This window comes from Rhipicephalus microplus, chromosome 8 (assembly GCF_043290135.1).
Source record: "Rhipicephalus microplus isolate Deutch F79 chromosome 8, USDA_Rmic, whole genome shotgun sequence".
Classification (NCBI taxonomy): Eukaryota; Metazoa; Arthropoda; class Arachnida; order Ixodida; family Ixodidae; genus Rhipicephalus; species Rhipicephalus microplus.
The window spans coordinates 118,092,291-118,110,832 of record NC_134707.1 but is presented as its reverse complement, the minus strand read 5'-3'; the positions used below and the strand labels follow the sequence as shown (position 1 = coordinate 118,110,832).

At 46.5% G+C, this 18,542-nt stretch overlaps 1 protein-coding gene across 1 annotated transcript in view; it reads left to right on the top strand.

The window, feature by feature from the left end:
* Positions 1–16,310, top strand: part of mri (BTB/POZ domain-containing protein mrityu) — a 120,212-nt gene extending 103,902 nt beyond the window's left edge. Inside the window, exons 4-10 of the mRNA XM_037416815.2 lie at positions 7,584–7,874; positions 11,118–11,220; positions 12,099–12,219; positions 12,691–12,788; positions 13,478–13,577; positions 13,809–13,919; positions 15,365–16,310. Coding sequence (XP_037272712.2) covers positions 7,584–7,874; positions 11,118–11,220; positions 12,099–12,219; positions 12,691–12,788; positions 13,478–13,577; positions 13,809–13,919; positions 15,365–15,789 — 1,249 coding nt within the window. The 3' untranslated portion in view covers positions 15,790–16,310. The remainder of the gene's footprint in view (positions 1–7,583; positions 7,875–11,117; positions 11,221–12,098; positions 12,220–12,690; positions 12,789–13,477; positions 13,578–13,808; positions 13,920–15,364) is intronic.
* The last annotated feature ends 2,232 nt before the right edge of the window (positions 16,311–18,542 follow it).

Sequence of the window (18,542 nt, the reverse complement as noted above, 5' to 3'; positions counted from 1 at the left end):
CCGTTTCGTCGCTGTGTCAGTCGCTGCGTTGGCTGCGTGTTTCAGACTCCGTGGTAGTTTCGAAATTCACTTTGGTGTCGCCACCGCGTGCCATCGAACGATCGTGCCAGAATGTCAATAATTTCTGACCATTGCCAGAAAAAAAAAACGGTTTCGTGGTGGGCTTTTCAGGCGAAATTTGCTGTGGCTCTGTACTTATTCTACCTTCTTTAGCGGCGCTGGCCCACGTAAACAAAGAAATGCTTTTTGGTACTTGGTCATTGGCTTGCGCATGGGGGGGGGGGGGGGCAAAGCTAGCCCTATACATTGACATGATAGTGAGTGAGTGAAACAACTTTATTGACGATCCTGCATAAAGGGGGAAGGGGTAGGGGGATTAAAGCGAGACACTAGCGTGCTCGGACGTCCCGGAGCAGCAACCTACTCGCGTCAAACCCGTGGGGGCGCCGCTTTCGGCCGCTGGCGTTCCAGGATGCTAAGCACGTGCTGGACCACGTCTCTTTGGTTGCCTGGCTCTCGGCGGATGGTTTTGCTGCTTATGGCAGTTGGCATTACTTCTTGGTTACCCGGCGGTAGTGCACAGTCTCAAAGGAGGTGTCTCTGGGTGGCTCGCGCCTTCTTGCAGTGTTGGCATACATCAGTGGTGTAAACCTCCGGGCAAACGTGCTCTGCCCAGACGGGGGTCCATATGGCTTGTACTTGCAACTGCCGTAGTGTGGCTGCTTCTCTGCGTTGTAGGTCTCGGTGACATGATAGAAAACGAGACGCATTCATTCTTAACAACGTACGCTCCGTGGCCCAGTGGTTAGCGCCGCGCGCTGTGGAGCGCGAGGTTGCTGGTTTGCGGCCCCGCGACGGAACCTTCCCTTCTCGTTTTTTTTTCTTTGCGATCTCTTGATAGTGTCACGGGGTCGTGACGTGGCCAAAGATAGAAAACTTCGTGTTGGGATTTAACTGTTTATTTGGGCGAACCTGTGCCCGGTAAAGGGAAAGTCTAATTACAGCAGCAGTCTTGCACAGATAGCAGTCTCGGACTGATAGCGGCGAACGCAGCGTCGGCCTTCGATCAACAACTGACAAGCGGCGAAGCGCGTCGGCATTTATACCCTTGCCGTCGAATGTCCTAGCGTTATCGCTGGCGGTGGCGTAGGTTCCAGAACAATCTGTACCGTTCGCACAGTGGGCGTGATCTTATCGAAATGATCTACTACAGTCCGGAACCTTTTCGAAACCTGCAGGCGCGGTTTGCGCCGAGAATCGTGTGGTGTTTCCGAACGATAACAAAAACTTGTGAAATGGAACGTGGCATTGCCCCCTTCTGAAAAAAGGCATCGTCCCGATGCTTTAACTAAAGATCAAGGTACAATAATAATGCAAGAAAGTACAATCAATAAATTTCAATACAACAATAATACAAAAAACACTGTTTTAGTTTGTTAACGTGCATGAAACGGCTTGAGGCGCGCGACATGCACGACTTCAGGTCGCGATCGGCGTCGTTGAGAGTTCGTGATGCCGTCGGGGACAACCTCGTAATCAAGTGGGCCGAGACGTCGAACCACCTTGTACGGTCCGAAGTACCGTCGCAGAAGCTTTTCACTTAGTCCACGTCGGCGTATCGGCGTCCACACCCAAACACGTTCACCGGGCTGGTATTCCACGAAGCGTCGTCGAAGGTTGTAACGGTGGCTGTCGGTCGTCTGTTGATTCTTGATACGAAGACGCGCAAGTTGTCGGGCTTCTTCGGCGCGTTGAAGGTACTCGCTCACGTCGAGGTTTTCTTCGTCGGTGACGTTGGGTAACATGGCATCGAGCGTCGTTGCCGGGCTCCTTCCGTAGACCAATTTGTATGGAGATATCTGCGTCGTCTCCTGCACCGCCGTGTTGTATGCGAAGGTCACATACGGAAGAATGGTGTCCCACGTTTTGTGTTCGACATCGACGTACATTGACAGCATGTCGGCGATCGTCTTGTTAAGCCGCTCGGTGAGGCCGTTGGTCTGTGGGTGGTACGCTGTCGTCCGGCGGTGGTTTGTTTGGCTGTATGCCAAGATCGCTTGAGTTAAGTCGGCAGTGAATGCCGTTCCTCTGTCGGTGATAAGGACCTCCGGAGCGCCGTGACGTAGGACGATATTTTCGACGAAAAACTTAGCTACCTCGGATGCACTGCCTTTTGGCAGGGCTTTTGTCTCGGCGTAGCGGGTGAGGTAGTCGGTAGCTACCACGATCCACTTGTTTCCAAAAGCCGACGTCGGGAACGGCCCCAGTAGGTCCATACCAATCTGCTGGAAAGGTCGGCAAGGTGGATCAATTGGCTGCAGAAGTCCCGCTGGCCTTGTCGGCGGTGTCTTGCGTCGCTGACAGTCCCGGCATGTCCTCACATAACGAGTGACGTCGGTTGTAAGACGTGGCCAGTAGTACCTTTCTTGTATCCTCGCGAGCGTGCGGGAAACACCGAGGTGCCCTGCCGTCGGATCGTCGTGCAGGGCCTGCAGGAGTTCTGGTCGCAGAGCTGAAGGCACCACAAGGAGGTACTTAGCTCGAAGCGGTGAAAAGTTTTTCTTTTGTAGAAGACCGTTTTGTAGAAAGAACGACGCAAGTGCGCGCTTGAATACCTTCGGGACTTCGGTGGTCCTGCCTTCGAGGTATTCTATTAGGGCTTTAAGTTCCGGGTCGGCCCGCTGTCGTTCAGCGAAGTCGTCGGTAGTTATCGTTCCCAAGAAGTAGTCGTCATCCGAGTCGTCGGGTAGCGGTTGGTCGACAGGCGCACGAGAGAGACAGTCAGCGTCGGAGTGTTTTTTGCCGGACTTGTAAATGACAGTAATGTCATATTCTTGAAGTCTCAGGCTCCATCGTGCGAGGCGACATGAAGGGTCCTTCAAGGTGGCTAGCCAACACAAGGCGTGGTGGTCGCTCACAACTTTGAAGGGCCTGCCGTAGAGGTAGGGGCGAAATTTCGACGGCTTGACGGGGGCGTCCGGTACATGAATGAAGCAGCACCTCCACCAGATGTCACGGGGTCGTGACGTGGCCAAAAACAGAAAACTTCGTGTTGGGATTTAACTGTTTATTTGGGCGAACCTGTGCCCGGTAAAGGGAAAGTCTAATTACAGCAGCAGTCTTGCACAGATAGCAGTCTCGGACTGATAGCGGCGAACGCAGCGTCGGCCTTCGATCAACAACTGACAAGCGGCGAAGCGCGTCGGCATTTATACCCTTGCCGTCGAATGTCCTAGCGTTATCGCTGGCGGTGGCGTAGGTTCCAGAACAATCTGTACCGTTCGCACAGTGGGCGTGATCTTATCGAAATGATCTACTACAGTCCGGAACCTTTTCGAAACCTGCAGGCGCGGTTTGCGCCGAGAATCGTGTGGTGTTTCGGAACGATAACAAAAACTTGTGAAATGGAACGTGGCAATATATGTTTCACAACGTCATATCCGTGACGGAAATACGCCAGTGGAGCAGTGGTGGACCCCGGCATAAAACGCTTTCGTGTTCAAAAGACCACCTCCCTTACGAACTCTTACAGGAGAGTGCATGTGACGTCATAACCTTGGCAATGCATTTCTGGGGGGGGGGAGGTCACGTGTACCAACAGATGAGAGGGGCTTAATGGCGGCGCCCAGGGAGCCTTCGTTGACCAGTTGCGTAGGTTCTCGTGAATGAATAAAAACATGTCTTATGTAGCGTTTGTTTGTTGCGCTTTCATTTCTAAAAAATTCTAATAATTGGAGCATGGCATCAGGTGAAACTACGCAGGGCGAAGGTTCGTCGCAACGACCCCCCCTCCTCCCGATCATGCCAATGTTTGGGGGTGACTTAGCGTCTTGCCCCCGCCCCCCCCAATCCTCACAGGTTAGGCGAACGCCTACCCTCCCTCCCCGTGCACATGTGCACGCCTACGGTGAGAGTCGTTATCGTACAGCAAGTGTTGCTTGTTGTTCCTTACCTGCGCGCAAGTCCGTCCAGTAGAAAGGATCTTCATGTTTACTGGCTTGGGTTTTCCGTCCGTCGCAGTCACAACCACGTGACAATCTCATTGTCCAGCTGGCTGTTCCCTTGCGCGTTCAGGCTTGCCTAGAACAATCGAGAGTAGCTATGGACCAGTCGAATGACGCGACAGTTGCGGTACATCTGTATAATGAATCGCGGGCGCCAAATGATAAGCTACTTACTGACACTAAACAGTTTCAAAGAAAGCAGTATTTATACTGTTCCTTTCTTTAACATTTTTCTGTGTGCTTTAAAATGCAAATCGACATGATCTTGCAAGAAATGCTTTATTTTATGATCATTAATGATGTAATTTTGCTGTTCTGTTGCCGAATGGTGCGAGAGCATTCGCCAAAACTGAATGGCTTTTTCTTTGCTTTCGCCCCATAGCATCACTGTTTGTGACTTTTGTATATTCTACGATGTCAAAATTATCTGGATTGATCGGTTGTATATGCGGTGTCGGGTTCGGTGATAAGTTTTCTTTACGCCCGGAAGAACACTCCCTTGACGGGCGTGAGATGGCTTCTGCCGCACAGTCAGGAAGACGGAGGATGGGTTCTCCGAAGAGGAGCGCGCCAGTTTACGCTTCGATGCTACTCCCGTCGTCTGGCAGGCAACAGCTGTCGCACTCGTTAGGCCTAGCGAGGGGCCCGCGGTGGGCTGAGGATGAGTGGCGCGCGGGAGGAAGTCGAGTGGAGAATGATAGCTCTTGCTTCCCGCAAGTTTTGTTAAAGTGCTTGCGTCTTTGAGTTGGGTGCTGCATCATTTGCTGATCTCGCGTTGCGTCTTTGGAAGCGGCTTTTTTCTTTTAACGTTTGGCGGTGCTTGTGTTGTTTCCTCTATGAACGTGTAATCCGTTCGTCTTAAAGCCGAGTTACTTGATGGCGCTCGCTGACTCTTGTAAACCTTGAAGTCGTCTTTCACTTTAGCCATCGCCCTCGCTCTTTCTAGCCTTAGTTTCCCAAGTTTGCTTTACATTTTCCTTACTACTTCATCCTACGTTTTTTTTTATTCTAATCAGCTCGCACTTTCTTGTCGCATTGGTAGGCGTACAAGTATTATTTTTTCTTGGTTAAATGTCCTAATTCTGTGCAAAACTCCGTTCTTCAGGCTGCTTTTGACGGCTAAAACATCGCAGCGATTTACCAAGACGCCGATAAATAAAAATCTATTTTTAATGGGTTTTTTTCGTTACAATCTTTATGCATAAAGAGAAATGAAAAAAAAAAAGTCTCAGTGGTGCTCAAAGGACGTGATGTAGTTACGAGAAACTGGGCACTCGTTATGCAAACGTATAGGGGGTGTGCACTGAGCCTCGATTCGCAAGAGGGCAACATCAACGCCGTGACATTTTGGAGGTCCGTTCGCATGGTTGTCCGTGCTTCGACGTGCAGGACGTGCTCAGCAGGCCTTTATATATTCAAGTAGCCGTGCGGATAACGGATACAGAGCGTGCAGCGAGTTTTATGCGCGTGCGGCGAGCGCCGCGGACCTCCTAAATGGTGACCCCGACGCCATCGCGGAGGACCTCGAATGCATACCGTTCACGCTGTGGGGACGCATTCAGTCCGCCTTCATGTCATGCCCACGTCGTGGCCTCCAGGCAGTTGTAGAATGTGTCATCAAGGCGCCGGTCGGAATCGTAACGCAGCAAAGGGTAAATAGAACCAACGTATATGCCTGCACAGGCCGCTACAGCAATTGAACAGGGCAACGTTAGCACGCGTACGTTTTTTTCAGACGAGAGGGTACACACGTGCTTAACGATAAAAAGAAGAAAAAAAAAGTCAGTTTCGCCAAAAGCGCGAAGCAATGAATGCGATAGCAACGTATTCGAATGTTTTACAAAGCAAGGCTAGCGTTTTTAGGAGCAGTAATATTGCACTAAACATGCGCTTGCTAAGTAACCAAATTTCCTGCGCCGCGGCCACACTATACATGACCACAACGAGGCTCGTGCGTAGTGACGGCGTTGATATACGAAGTGAAGCTGGCAGTCAACTCATTTAGATCTCATCTCACGTAACTTTACAAAATGGTGGTGTAATAGAACACGGCCGCTCCGGGTACACTTTTGGCACAATGTTTTTTGTGTTGACAGTGCAGCTAGTAGAAGCTCCCACTTGCTGTGGTGGCACAGGCCGCACCCTGATTGTTGCCGCGATAGCGCGGGGCAAACTTAAGAGCCAGGCTCCCCCCCCCCCCCCCCTCCCTACCCCTGTTCGCTCACGAGATAAGCGCGCGCGCAGATGACCCCGGCCGGAAAGGCGATCTTTGCTCCCCCCCCCCCCCCCCCCCAAAAAAAAAAGGAGTTATAGCGCATCCTTCCCCGTGTGTGTGTGTGTGTGTGTGTGTGTGTGTGTGTGTGTGTCTGCGTGTGTGTGTGCGTATATATATGTGTATATACACGTGAATGACGGCGGCGGCGACGGCAAAAACCAGCCGAGACTGCCTATATGATTTCTATAGCAATAAAATAAATAGTTTTTGGTGTCGCGTTACCAAGCCGCCGATCATAGGCGTGTGCAGGGGGGTGGGGGGCTGCCCCTCTATGTCGCCAAAGAGGGGGGCGCGAAGTCGGCTCAGCCCATATATTTGGGGGTGCTGTGACTCTGGTGGTAATAGCAGCCTAATGCACAGTCTACTCCATACATAATAACGAGGGGTGACGCTCCCGATGGGGACTCTTCCCCACGCCTATGCCACCAGTCTCCTACGGGGTGGCTTCCCTCCCAAGATTTGCAGCTACATCGAACTTTCCGCGGCCACCGCTGCTCTTTCCCTCGCAACTGACTACGCAGTCGCCGACTGAAATGTGTGCGAAGCTGCGTATAGCCGTTCCAGTAGCACTGCCCGCGCTGCAGCTTCGTGACCGTTGACGCGTGTCTTATAGGCTGCCGATAGCAAGGCCCTGGTGATAACCGCCCTTTTTAGTCTTTTGCCCAAGCTGTTCCCAGTGGCTAATAGCGTTGTGTCGATGAGGTGGTGGTGTGCATACATGATATTTCGTGAGCCTTTCGTGTTTTCTTGCGTTACATGCTATTTTGAATTTTTTATGGATCTAGAGAACTGAAAAAGAAAATGTCTCAGTGGCACTCAAAGGATTCATTGATTGATTGATATGTGAGGTTTAACATCGCAGAACCACCATATGATTATGAGAGACGCCGCAGTGGAGGGCTCCGGAAATTTCGACCACCTGGGGTTCTTTAGCGCGCATCCAAATCTGAGCACACGTGCCTTCAACATTTCCGCCTCCATCGGAAATGCAGCAGCCGCAGCCGGGATTTGATCCCGCGACCTGCGGGTCAGCAGCCGAGTACCTTAGCCACTAAAGGTCCTCAAAGGAAGTGATGTAGTTACGAATAACTGAGGATTCATAATATTAACCACGTGTACCAAACTACCAAACACGCGGACTGCCAAACAATTGGAAGGCCACGCTCCCCTGTCCTTATCTTCTCCATTTTTCAAGCATTGAACTAGGAGTAACAACCTTAGCTTGTAGTGGCGACATGATCTCAACAATTTCTTTTTCATTAAATCCTTAAATCTTCGAGCACGTTGTGTGTGGTGTACTGCAGAAGCCGACGCGGTCAGCTATTGTCCAGCAGCCAGTCGGGAAGTGCTGGCCACGGGGGCAGCTCATCGGGCAGCGGCTCCAGCTCCACCGAAAGCAGCGGTGTGCCGTTTCGCGTGACCCCGGTCGGCGTGATGGCTACGGGCGGCAACGGTGAGTGCGTGCCTGCAGTGGCGGCTGCCATGTCGGCGCTGTCCACAGGCTCGGACGAGCGGGTCACCCTCATCGTGGACAACACGCGGTTCGTCGTTGATCCCGCGCTGTTTGCTCTGCAGCCGGACACCATGCTGGGACGGTGAGCACCCGTATATAGAGTTTTACGTAAAATACACTAGATGAGTGTCTATGGGAGCTGCAACACACGGCGCTTCAGTCTGCACGGGGATGATGAGTAGTACACTGTTTTGTCTCATCTTCGTACTTTCGGCTCCATATGCCTTCGTTGGCCCTGAAATAGCTTTGCTGCTAGACGGAGTCCAGCAAAAGTTCAGCTGTTACGCTTTTCAGCACCTTGGCTTAGGCTGACCAGTTCAAATTTATTATAAATTTAACACGGTGGTGCATTTTTTTCATCGAACCAGAATTAGAACACAGCAATCCACAAAGCTACAAGTGCGTTTGAAGCCCGCAACCACAAACTCGGCCAATCTGTGTGTTTTCCATCATTCTCATGGTGGCTGAATGATCGCAGCACCGCAATCTTCTCCAGTTAATTTGAGAAACTCCATGAGAACAGCCATGTTTTACTGGCATCCTTATTTTGAAACACGGCAACTATGGTTACCGACATAGCCTGTTTCAGTCAGTTTTTGGTGCCCTGTGTGCAGCTGAGGTTTTCGTATGGCTTGGGCAATGTTTTATAGTGGAGCAAAGCCGGAACCGCATGGTGCTTTTCGTTATATAAAAAAACCATGCGTGACACACGGAGAACGCCTGCATTGCGGCAGATGCAAATGCATCGGCACGGAAAGGAGGAGAAAGTTTTTATTTATCCCAAGAAGGAAAGATGCGGTGGTGGAGTGTCAGAGGAGCCTACGCAGCCTAGGTCTCTGCTACCCTCTTGGTCCAATTCATGATCTGGCCCTAGACCTCGGGCGACGAGTGGCACATAGCAGCCTCTCACTAGTGCTTACTTTGAGGTCTTGAGTAAGAATTATTACCAAAAGGCAACACAACCTACACATAACAATAAGATCTGGACATTCTAGGATTAACGCCGATGACATATAGGCAGATGGTGCGCTGCATTGCTAGATATTTGTAGAAAGCCCACACCGGCTTCAAAAGGTCAGTGTCGTCTGGAGTCATCGGAAGAGACCAAACAAAGTGTGCAACCTAAGCCCCGCTTGTCGAACGAACGGGCGACGTGCTGCGCGAGGTGTTTTCTTTTTCTACTCTGAGTAGGAAGACGCAGCGGTGTTATTTAGTGATGGCGGTCGTCAAGTGATTCTGCTTCTTGCAACCAGGCCATTGTTACAACGTGAACTGGGCCATAACTGGGTGTAACTTGTGCCAGAAATCGCTCTCTGCATATCGCCATGCATTTCCACTTTTATACCCCTCCGGGTCCATCAAGAACGATCTTGTTCACAGCGTAGAAAAGCTGAAAAATGAGGCGAGTGCATAGGACGAGTGCATGTAGCGCATGTGTAAATGGGACGAGCGCGTGTAGTGCCAAGGCAAGCAATTATGAGGTAACTGTGGGAGAGAAGGAGGTGAACGGAAAAGAGAAGCTAGAGGAGGTCGACCGGAAAAGGCAGCGAGAGTATGGGTGACAGGGAAAGTTCATTGCATAGGGGAAAGCATAGCATCAGCCAAGCATAAGCAAGATAGAAAGCCCAGCTACAGCAGGTTTGTGAAAGGCAAGTCAGCGGGAGGAGAAAACACTAGAGGGCTTATTGGGCTGGTCGGTACTTGTTCAAGTAAACTAAAAACAACCCAAACCGCAGGACAAAACGAAGATGGACCAAGGGCGGACTTACCGCCAAAGTTTTATTGCGTGAAAGGGAACATGGATACACTAATGGGTCATGAAAAGATGTGGGGAAGAGGGCAGTCTTGACAAGAAATATCTTAGAAAGAAAGTGCCGTCATCCACATGAAAGATAGGCGAGTTTCTTGGTGAGTAGCGCTATAAAACGCACACCCACATATCACCGTTTTTTCCCATGCAGTAAGCTTATATTTCATGCACTCTGGTCACCATACCGCCTTAGTATTGCTGCATGAATGAATGTGGTATGGTAACCACATACGAGATACAGTTCAGCATAGTAAAGCGGCTTCAGACTTATCACCGAGGCTCTTCCTCAGCTCTGTTTCTATTGAGCTCCGTGATAGCGAAGCCACTCTTTATATTATGTTATAAAAAAATCAGTGTCAAAGCTATTGGTAAATAATTCTTAAGAACATTGAGGTAAATTCTAGTAGTAGCAGCGATTACAACGGACTTTGAGTATTCACTCAAGTGAATACGAGGGCAACACGTACATACTTTTTAATTAAACATCATTAATAGGGGTTTGTTATAAACCTACTTCGCCTAAAGCACAATTGTAATCAGTTTCCAACTGCCTCTCTGTGGATTCTAATGGACTTTCTGCCATAGTGGCTGTTCCGATGCCCACCATTTGTTTTTACCACAATGATATCTAGTCAGATAAAAGTTCATTGCTTACGGTGTGACTGATCTTAGATTGTTCTGCAAATGTTCCTCCATCTTTTTGTGAAGTGGAGAGACCGAGCAGCCCATTGATGATTCAAAGTACGACGCCACTGTAGCAATGCCCTTACATATAACGGAAAGACAACATATAAAGAAATGTAGTATTTCAATACTACATCTTTCGCAATGTTTCTTACAGTATCAAAAAAAAACAGTAGCCCACAAATGGCAGAGATGCAAAGTTATATAAAAAAAAGAACAGGTGTTGCAAGCGTACATTACAATCCGTGAGCTCAGTTTGATGTTATAGAGTCTTTCTCATTTTCAAGTTAGTTGCTAAATGTAATGGAGGTACGCTTACTTTGTAGGCACGTGCAGTAAATAATTTCTCACCTTAATAATTTGTATTTATCTCATTGCCTGTAGTTTCCTCCACCTGCCACAGCCTTGTAAATTGTAGTTTTAATAATTCATCGTGACAGAGTAATGAGTCTATATTTTTTGCTTTGAATCTTTTTAATGTTACACACATACGTGATATTTGAACACCTTTCCCGTCTTTATTCCTATGCGGTTTATATTCAATATATTGTTATTCATATGTTTTTATTTAAATTAAAATGATCATGTGTATATTGTGATCCCTGGAGCGTGCATTTTGAATTGGGCTATCAGGAGTGACTGACAGCCATAAAGATGAAGGTGCTGCAACATTGTGCTGTGTACAGATGCTTTCTTCATTCATGCCAGTCCTGTTCCAGCTGCACTGTCTGGCTATGAAACCTAACCGACTAGCTAATGAAGCTAAAAGTTCTGAGATGTGGTAGTCTGTGTGGCAGCATAATTAATTTAAAATGATTGCTTTGCTTTCAGCATGTTTGGCTCATCACTGGAGAACAACATTACGAGGCCCAATGAGCGGGGAGAGTACGAGGTGGCTGAAGGCTTGTCTGCCACAGTTTTCAGGGCCATCCTGGTAAGTGCGATGGTGTGAGACATTTTTTATCAAACTGAATATTCTGAAAGTATTCGATGTTTCAGTGGTGCAATGATTTTTGCATTGTGACTGCACATGTAGTCACATAATGCAGCAGGTGGAGCCACATTTCAAGATTTATTTCATTCTTGTTACCTCTGCATGCTTAAACCATATAAATATAGAGGCATGAAGAAAGAACTGGTCACTATTCTTTCATTGCATTATATATAAAAGCTGGGGATTCCTTTTTTCTGTTTAACTGTCTAACACCCAGAGAATCTAGCTGTGGTGAACTTGTTTCTAGGGGGCACATTTTAAGGTTGGTAGATTAATTTTTTCAGTGTTTGCAGAAGCACGTTTTCTAAACTATAGGCTCTAGAACAAAACGACGACACAAAGACAAGAAGGACACGAAAGACGCGAGCACACAAAAGACACGAGCGCTCGTGCCTTTGGTGTCCTTCTTGTCTTTGTGTCGTCGCTTTGTTCTCACGCTATAACTATCGTCATGCCATATCAACTAGCCCATGCTGTCACACTTCTATGGGCTCTAGATTATGAAGTGGGTAGAAATAGTCGTAGCGAGATGCAAGTAGTACCTCTCCATGATATTCGCTGTTTGTGAAGGCCCGCTCGTGAAGTGCATTAGTTTTGGGAAATATTGGCTGCCTCTGGTTATGATAAATGAAGGGAAGTCACTTTCTTTGCCAAAGTTGCAATGAACACACACCTCTTGAGGCGACCTCAGAGTTTGTGTTGAAGTTGCACTTCACTCGCTGCTTCCTCAGAACTGTGAGAGGTTAAAAGATGCTGGTGAATGTTAGTGTAGTGATTGCTGCATATTCCTTCACACATCCCCTTCTACGCTCTTAAAGGACTACTACAAGACTGGCGTCATCTACTGTCCTCCAAGTGTCACCGTGCCTGAGCTGCGAGAGGCATGCGACTACCTTCTCATCCCGTTTGATGCCCAAACTGTCAAGTGCCACAACCTCAGTATGTAACTGCCATTTTGTTCTCTTTGCTGCAGCTTAGGTGTTTTATTTTATTGCACTCCTGTTGTCACCCCATACCTAACTTGCACTTGTCAGTGTGGCATCTGCCTCTCCCATTAGTAGCTAAATTTCATTGATAACTCTGTGTAAACAGATTGAATATGAACATTGAAGGTGCCAAAGGTATAAGCTTAGTGGATCCTATATTAGCAATTATCAAAATGGTAATAGAATCTAAATATGATCAATAATTATTGTTAAGAGAGAAAGTCGTGCTACAGGAATGGCGTATAGTTGTGCAAATTTATTGAATGTTTCATTACAACTTGCAGGTGCTTCTGCTTATCTTAAGAGGCAAGGTGTACATCACCTAATAGTCAATACATTGATGTGTATGGTGCTAGTCTATGCCTTGTTGCTGTGTTTTGTGATGGAGCAGCAACTATTCTTTACCTCTCTCTTCATTCACTAGGGGGCCTTTTACACGAGCTATCTAATGAGGGAGCTCGCCAGCAGTTTGAGAAGTTCCTTGAAGATTTGATTGTCTGCAGGATGGTGATTGCTGCACAGGTGAGCGGTCATACCTCCTTTTATCTGGATACCTCTCACCATAAGGTCCAATGAAGTTGTGCTTGTGAATTTTAATAACTCCCTCGAAATTTCTTGATTAGGCTTTTGGAATAGCAAAGGCATCATTTGTAGTGACAATAGTTCTTGTAAGCCAAAAAATAAAAAGTCCAGATTGGAGTGCTTCCACTTTGGATAGATTTTAGTGCTTTGAAGGCGTTGCTTACCAGTGCACACTTGCACTGACTGAAAGACAGGTTACAGTGGGTTACGTCAGCTGATCCACCTTTCTGCATGTGACTCGGTCTGGACCCTTGCAGATTTCAAGAAAAATATTTGTTTCATCTAGCCTTTTCTTGCAACCTCTTAATGTTTCCAAAAAGGCTGTTCTGGTTGGGTATTGACAGCGAGCTAAGTTTTATCACACATTATTAAATTATCCTAATAAAACTTTGCATCCAATAAAATCTATCTTTAAATATTGATTTTAACATCATATCATTTACTTAAGCGATTCATTGGTGGTCTTCTCATATTTTCACTGAATCCAAGATATGAATAAAAAAGGTCTCCGATGACTTTTCTAAAAAAACTTGTGCTTTGATGATGCAAACACATTGCATTGTTTGTTTCTTTAGATAGATAACTTACCTCATGTATGTGTATGTGCTTTTTTTGTTTTTAATCTACAGAGAGGTGACCGCGAGTGTCACATAGTGGTTCTCCTGGATGATGACACAGTTGACTGGGATGAGGAGTACCCGCCGCAGACAGGGGAAGAGCATTCCCAAAGTGAGTAAATTAATGGGGAACATTTGGCTTTGTTGTAGGCAGATTTATTTACTGCATCCAGTAGAGTAAACCTTTGCATTTTAGTGAAGTGCTGTGTGTTTCCTTCCTGTGTCCCCCTCATTATCCACACTGTGTGTTTTACTACTTACTGTTTTTGTAAATATAGGGGGTGTCCTAGAGAAGTCAATAGCCATGTTACTTTGCTTATACTTTTGCCTTTGTCTTTTTCAGTCATTCACAGCACAGCTATGTACCGCTTCTTCAAGTATATAGAAAATCGAGATGTTGCCAAGCAAGTGCTCAAGGAGCGTGGCCTTAAAAAAATTAGGCTTGGAATTGAAGGTGAGTGCTGCACATATAGCATTGTTAATTTTAAGGCATCTGCAGTGGGCAGCAAGCTATTACCTGCAACATTCGCCAATTTTCTTGAAATTGTCTATAGTTTTGATGCAATTTGTGATTATTTGATAGCTGATACATTGCTAGTCAAGCCTGAGGTGGGGAGGAATTTCTGCGCATAGTTGAAAACTTCATGCAAGTGCCAGTGATACTTTCTAAATGTTACTTGCATGGCATTGATTTTTTGTTCAGGGATGATTTAGTAGAGCTGCTTGTCACAATAGCACCTCTGTTTCCCAAACTAGAATACAGAAAAATTATGGTAAAGTCATGGCTACTTTTGAAGAAATAAAATCATCGCTATAGGTCTTGTGATAGATTGTATTTACTATGCTATGTAGATGGCCCCGCCGCGGTGGTCTAGTGGCTAAGGTACTCGGCTGCTGACCCGCAGGGGGCGGGCTCGAATCCCGGCTGCGGCGGCTGCATTTCCGATGGAGGCGGAAATGTTGTAGGCCCGTGTGCTCAGATTTGGGTGCACGTTAAAGAACCCCAGGTGGTCTAAATTTCTGGAGCCCTCCACTACGGCGTCTCTCATAATCATATAGTGGTTTTGGGACGTTAAACCTCACATATCAATCAAATCAATTATGCTATGTAGATGAATGGCCGGTGCTACCATACTATGATATCCTCTATATTTGCCATCCGTCAATTTCAAACCGCCACATCTTCAATAGATAATGGGCACAACTGGGAGAGTTATGGCAATAAATGTAATTTATTCACTGTGCATATGAAATAGGATACTACTTTTATTAAATGGTGCACATCCCGAGACATAAAAAGCAGAAGCAGCTGGCATCCTACAGTAAAATGTCGAGCAAGCCCTCCCCCCTCCCCCCTCCCCTATACGGTAAAGAACAATTAGACTAGATTTGGGATGGCGGCGCTTGCTCCAGCCGGGACCGATCAATGGCGCTTATTTCAGATCTCCTGAAACAAGCAGCTTACTCGAGTGGGGGCGCTTGCTCCACATTTGACGGTAATATGATGGATACCAAGAAAAAATAAAAGCAATCAGAAGTGGTAAAAGATTGAACGTTAACACAATGTAGTCAGAGACTTGGTAGCATGAGTGCAGCCTTTTGGGAAAGCTGCATAATGAAATTAGGACACTCCTTCTGTTGACTATTATCTAAAGCTAACGACAGTTGGGTACGACTTCAGAAGCCTACGATATTTTGCTTAAGCCTGCTGTTAGTGTGTACGTGCATGAAACTGATCTCATGAGCCAAACTGCCATTGACCATGCTTTCGGAGAACATTGCCGATTGCTAAGTGGGACTTGTTCAATTTTGGAGGTAATCTGCCATCTTCTAGGTTAGGTCTGTCCAAACTATTACTGGTCGCTAAAATGAGCGCGGTCAAACTGCATCCTTCTGCAGGCTACCCTACGCACAAAGAAAAAGTGAAGCGTCGACCAGGTGGGCGCTCTGAGGTGATCTACAACTACGTGCAGCGTCCCTTCTTGCGCATGTCCTGGGAGAAGGAGGAGGCCAAGAGCCGGCACGTCGACTTTCAGTGCGTCAAGAGCAAGTCTGTCACGAATCTTGCAGCCGCCACTGATGGGTCTCCTCCGGTGGCCAACTCTGGCGCCATACACCAAGCGGCTATCGCTGCTGGAGTCGTAGGTGGTGGTGCAATCGGCGGTGTGGCAGCCAATGCGCCCGTAGTCGTGCACGTGCTACAGCAAGAGCTTGGTGCCGTCGGAGGGGTGGAGGAGCCTGTTGTTCAGCCGCAGGAAGAAGTTGTGGTGCTGCCCAAGGAATCTTATCCAACGGTGCTCTTTCCGCCTGACGACTTGCCGTAGTGTCGACAGGCCTCGCCAGGATGAACTTGCATTTTCACAACAGTGTTGAACCTCAGGTTTTTTAGTGCCAGGACACAGCTTTCGTGTTTGTGTAAAAAAGTTGGTATGAGGATGGTTACAAATTAGACTCATCAAGGCCCTGCACTGCAGCACCTCGTTTCATTGCTTCACGTTTTTTACTGGCGGACACTGTGTGAGTACTGAGCCTGGATGATCAACGCTGTGCGATGCTGCTTCCATCTTTATTTTGTCGCAAGCAATGCACCCAGTTGGTTGTTGAAGTCTTTTATGCACGACCGAAAGGACAATGAGCCATGCAGCATGTCTTGCACTGGGGAGTGCCGTTGGGTTATCGATCAGCACATCCGCCTCAGGCCTGGTCATTTGTGTGAAAAGATTTTTGCTGCACATTATAGAAGTGACTATCACATAAGGGTTCACTTGCACATTATAGAAGCAACTATCACATAAGGGTTCACTTCAAGAGTTAATTCCTGACGTCTTGCACTACCATCCCAAAGTTCAGTGAGAGGGAGTCAGCTTTGTGTGAACATTGGAACATATTACCAATAATTTGCATCCCATTTTGTATTCCCATCCATCATTCGCAGCTCTTGCGATGCAAATCTGAACTTTTGGACACTGGGTGAAATGCAAGTTGCGATTTCTACAAAGCTTGAGTCTTGTTCGACGTATGTATTTCATTGAAGAGTACAGTAACCTTTCTAAAGCGAACTGTCTCGAGAAAGTGACAGCTTTTGAATAAGGACAGACTTCGGTAGTCATTTAACGGTCAGCCAAAGCCCACAGCATAAGTTCCTGGTTTTCTCGACTCATTGAAAACACGAACCGCTACACAACACCGTCATAAGTGCTTTTCGTGGCTGCTAGACTTCGTTGAAGTGTTTCTGTCAGTTTTGGTGACAACCGAGAAGAAAGCAACATTTCTGAGACTGTGGCAGCAGTGCCTCTGAGTGGACTTTCTCATGTGTTCATCCCAACGTGCCTCGGTTAACATGAAAGTAAACATTGAGCCTTATTGCAATGTGTGATGTACTTTCTTGCTACTGCACCTAGTGGAAAACGTTTTCTTCCATCCCAAGCTCGGGCGCATGCTTTTTCCAACAATGTTTGCTATTAACAGAGCGGTGGTTGCCATTGTCAGCAGATTTGAAGAAGTCTTCAGCAAGTTCTCTGTTAGATATTATGGCAAAATGACTTCTAAGCATTTACATAAGGCACCAGATTGTTTACACCAATAGATATTTTGCTGAAATTTGTTCTGTTGTAGGTGCAGTTGGGTACTTTGCTGGCAACAGTGTGAAAAGGTGTAAAGCCAATTTAATGCAGCATCAAGTAGCATAAGAATGTTACTAGCACTTCAAGGAAACTTTTCCTGTATGTTTTATATATGCCAGAAACTGTTTAAGTTAATCCATGCCTTCTTCTGACTACTTCACATGCCTGTTTTAACAAGTAAGCATATGTGACATCTGTATTTTACTTAATTATGATGTCCCCAGACTTTTCTTGTAAGGTCACTGTTCAGACTATTGTAAATACATGTCTTAAAAATTTGTGACACAGAGCTGCATAGGGCAAATAACCCCACATTCTAATTTATTTGAAATAAAATGTCGCTATGGCAAAGTTGCATCCAACCAAAGCATGCCCTCATGGTAACCCAATATGGTTACTAATGCTATTGTTCATTGCTTATATTTGTAAGCAAAATATTTTATTAACTTTTTTTTTTTTCAATCCATACGGTATCTGCATTTGTTATCATGAGGTTCTGCTGTAATGAACTGACGATATGGCACCATAAATTGTACTTGCAATGGGAATCCGGCACAAAAATATTGAATTTGTCATTTGATTGGTGTTGTTAGTGTACCTAAAATACTTTTCATGGATCCTCCGACAACAGTGGTGTTCCTCTAGGTCAACAAGGAGCACCACTTCTTTCTTGTTGCAGGTGTAGTGGCCGTCCTTGTCCAGCACTCATGCATCAGTGGCCTTTGTGCTAAATGGCTTTTGGACTTCGAGTTGTCAGAGTGGTGCGGGGAACACAGCTGTTGTCTGCTGTGCACTTTTCAGTGAGTCGTCATGGAGGCTAATGGAAGTGCTGTTTTATACAACTAGGATTGGGGATGTGATGTTGCTAGTAGACGTATTAATTTCTGAAAGGTACAGTGCAGTGAAAGCTCACCCCTCTAAGTTAATTAGGAACTGCTGATAGTTTGTTAACTAATTTATGAATGCCTTTACTTCATCATTGCTAAGGCTAACTGATTTTTCGTTAGCCATATTTCGCGAATCCGTATGTCACGAGGCATGATCGTTATGCTCTTTCTACTACAAGGAAACGGTATGCTTGTTTGGAAAAATTTAGCTCATTTGATAGCTGTATTCTACTTCAATGATGGCGTCTTTGGGTATATTCTGTAATGGCGCTGTTCTGATTTTTAAAACAAATATTAACTGTTGAAATCCTGCACTGAAATAATAGTTCTTGAGGAATCAAAAAAAAAAGACAGCATTTCAGAGATTGATATAGGTTTAAGGCGGTGAGTTGTCTAGAAAGAAATGCTGTGTGGTTAACATTAGGAAAGGTGCCCCTGTCAAAACGTTTGCTCCGGCAATCTACGTTTGACAATGTCTCTGCTCTTCATAGGCTGCAGGTCGTGCAGCAAGGTGACTTACGATTTGCTACTGAAACTTGAAAGTGTGTATCAGAACATTTACTGAAA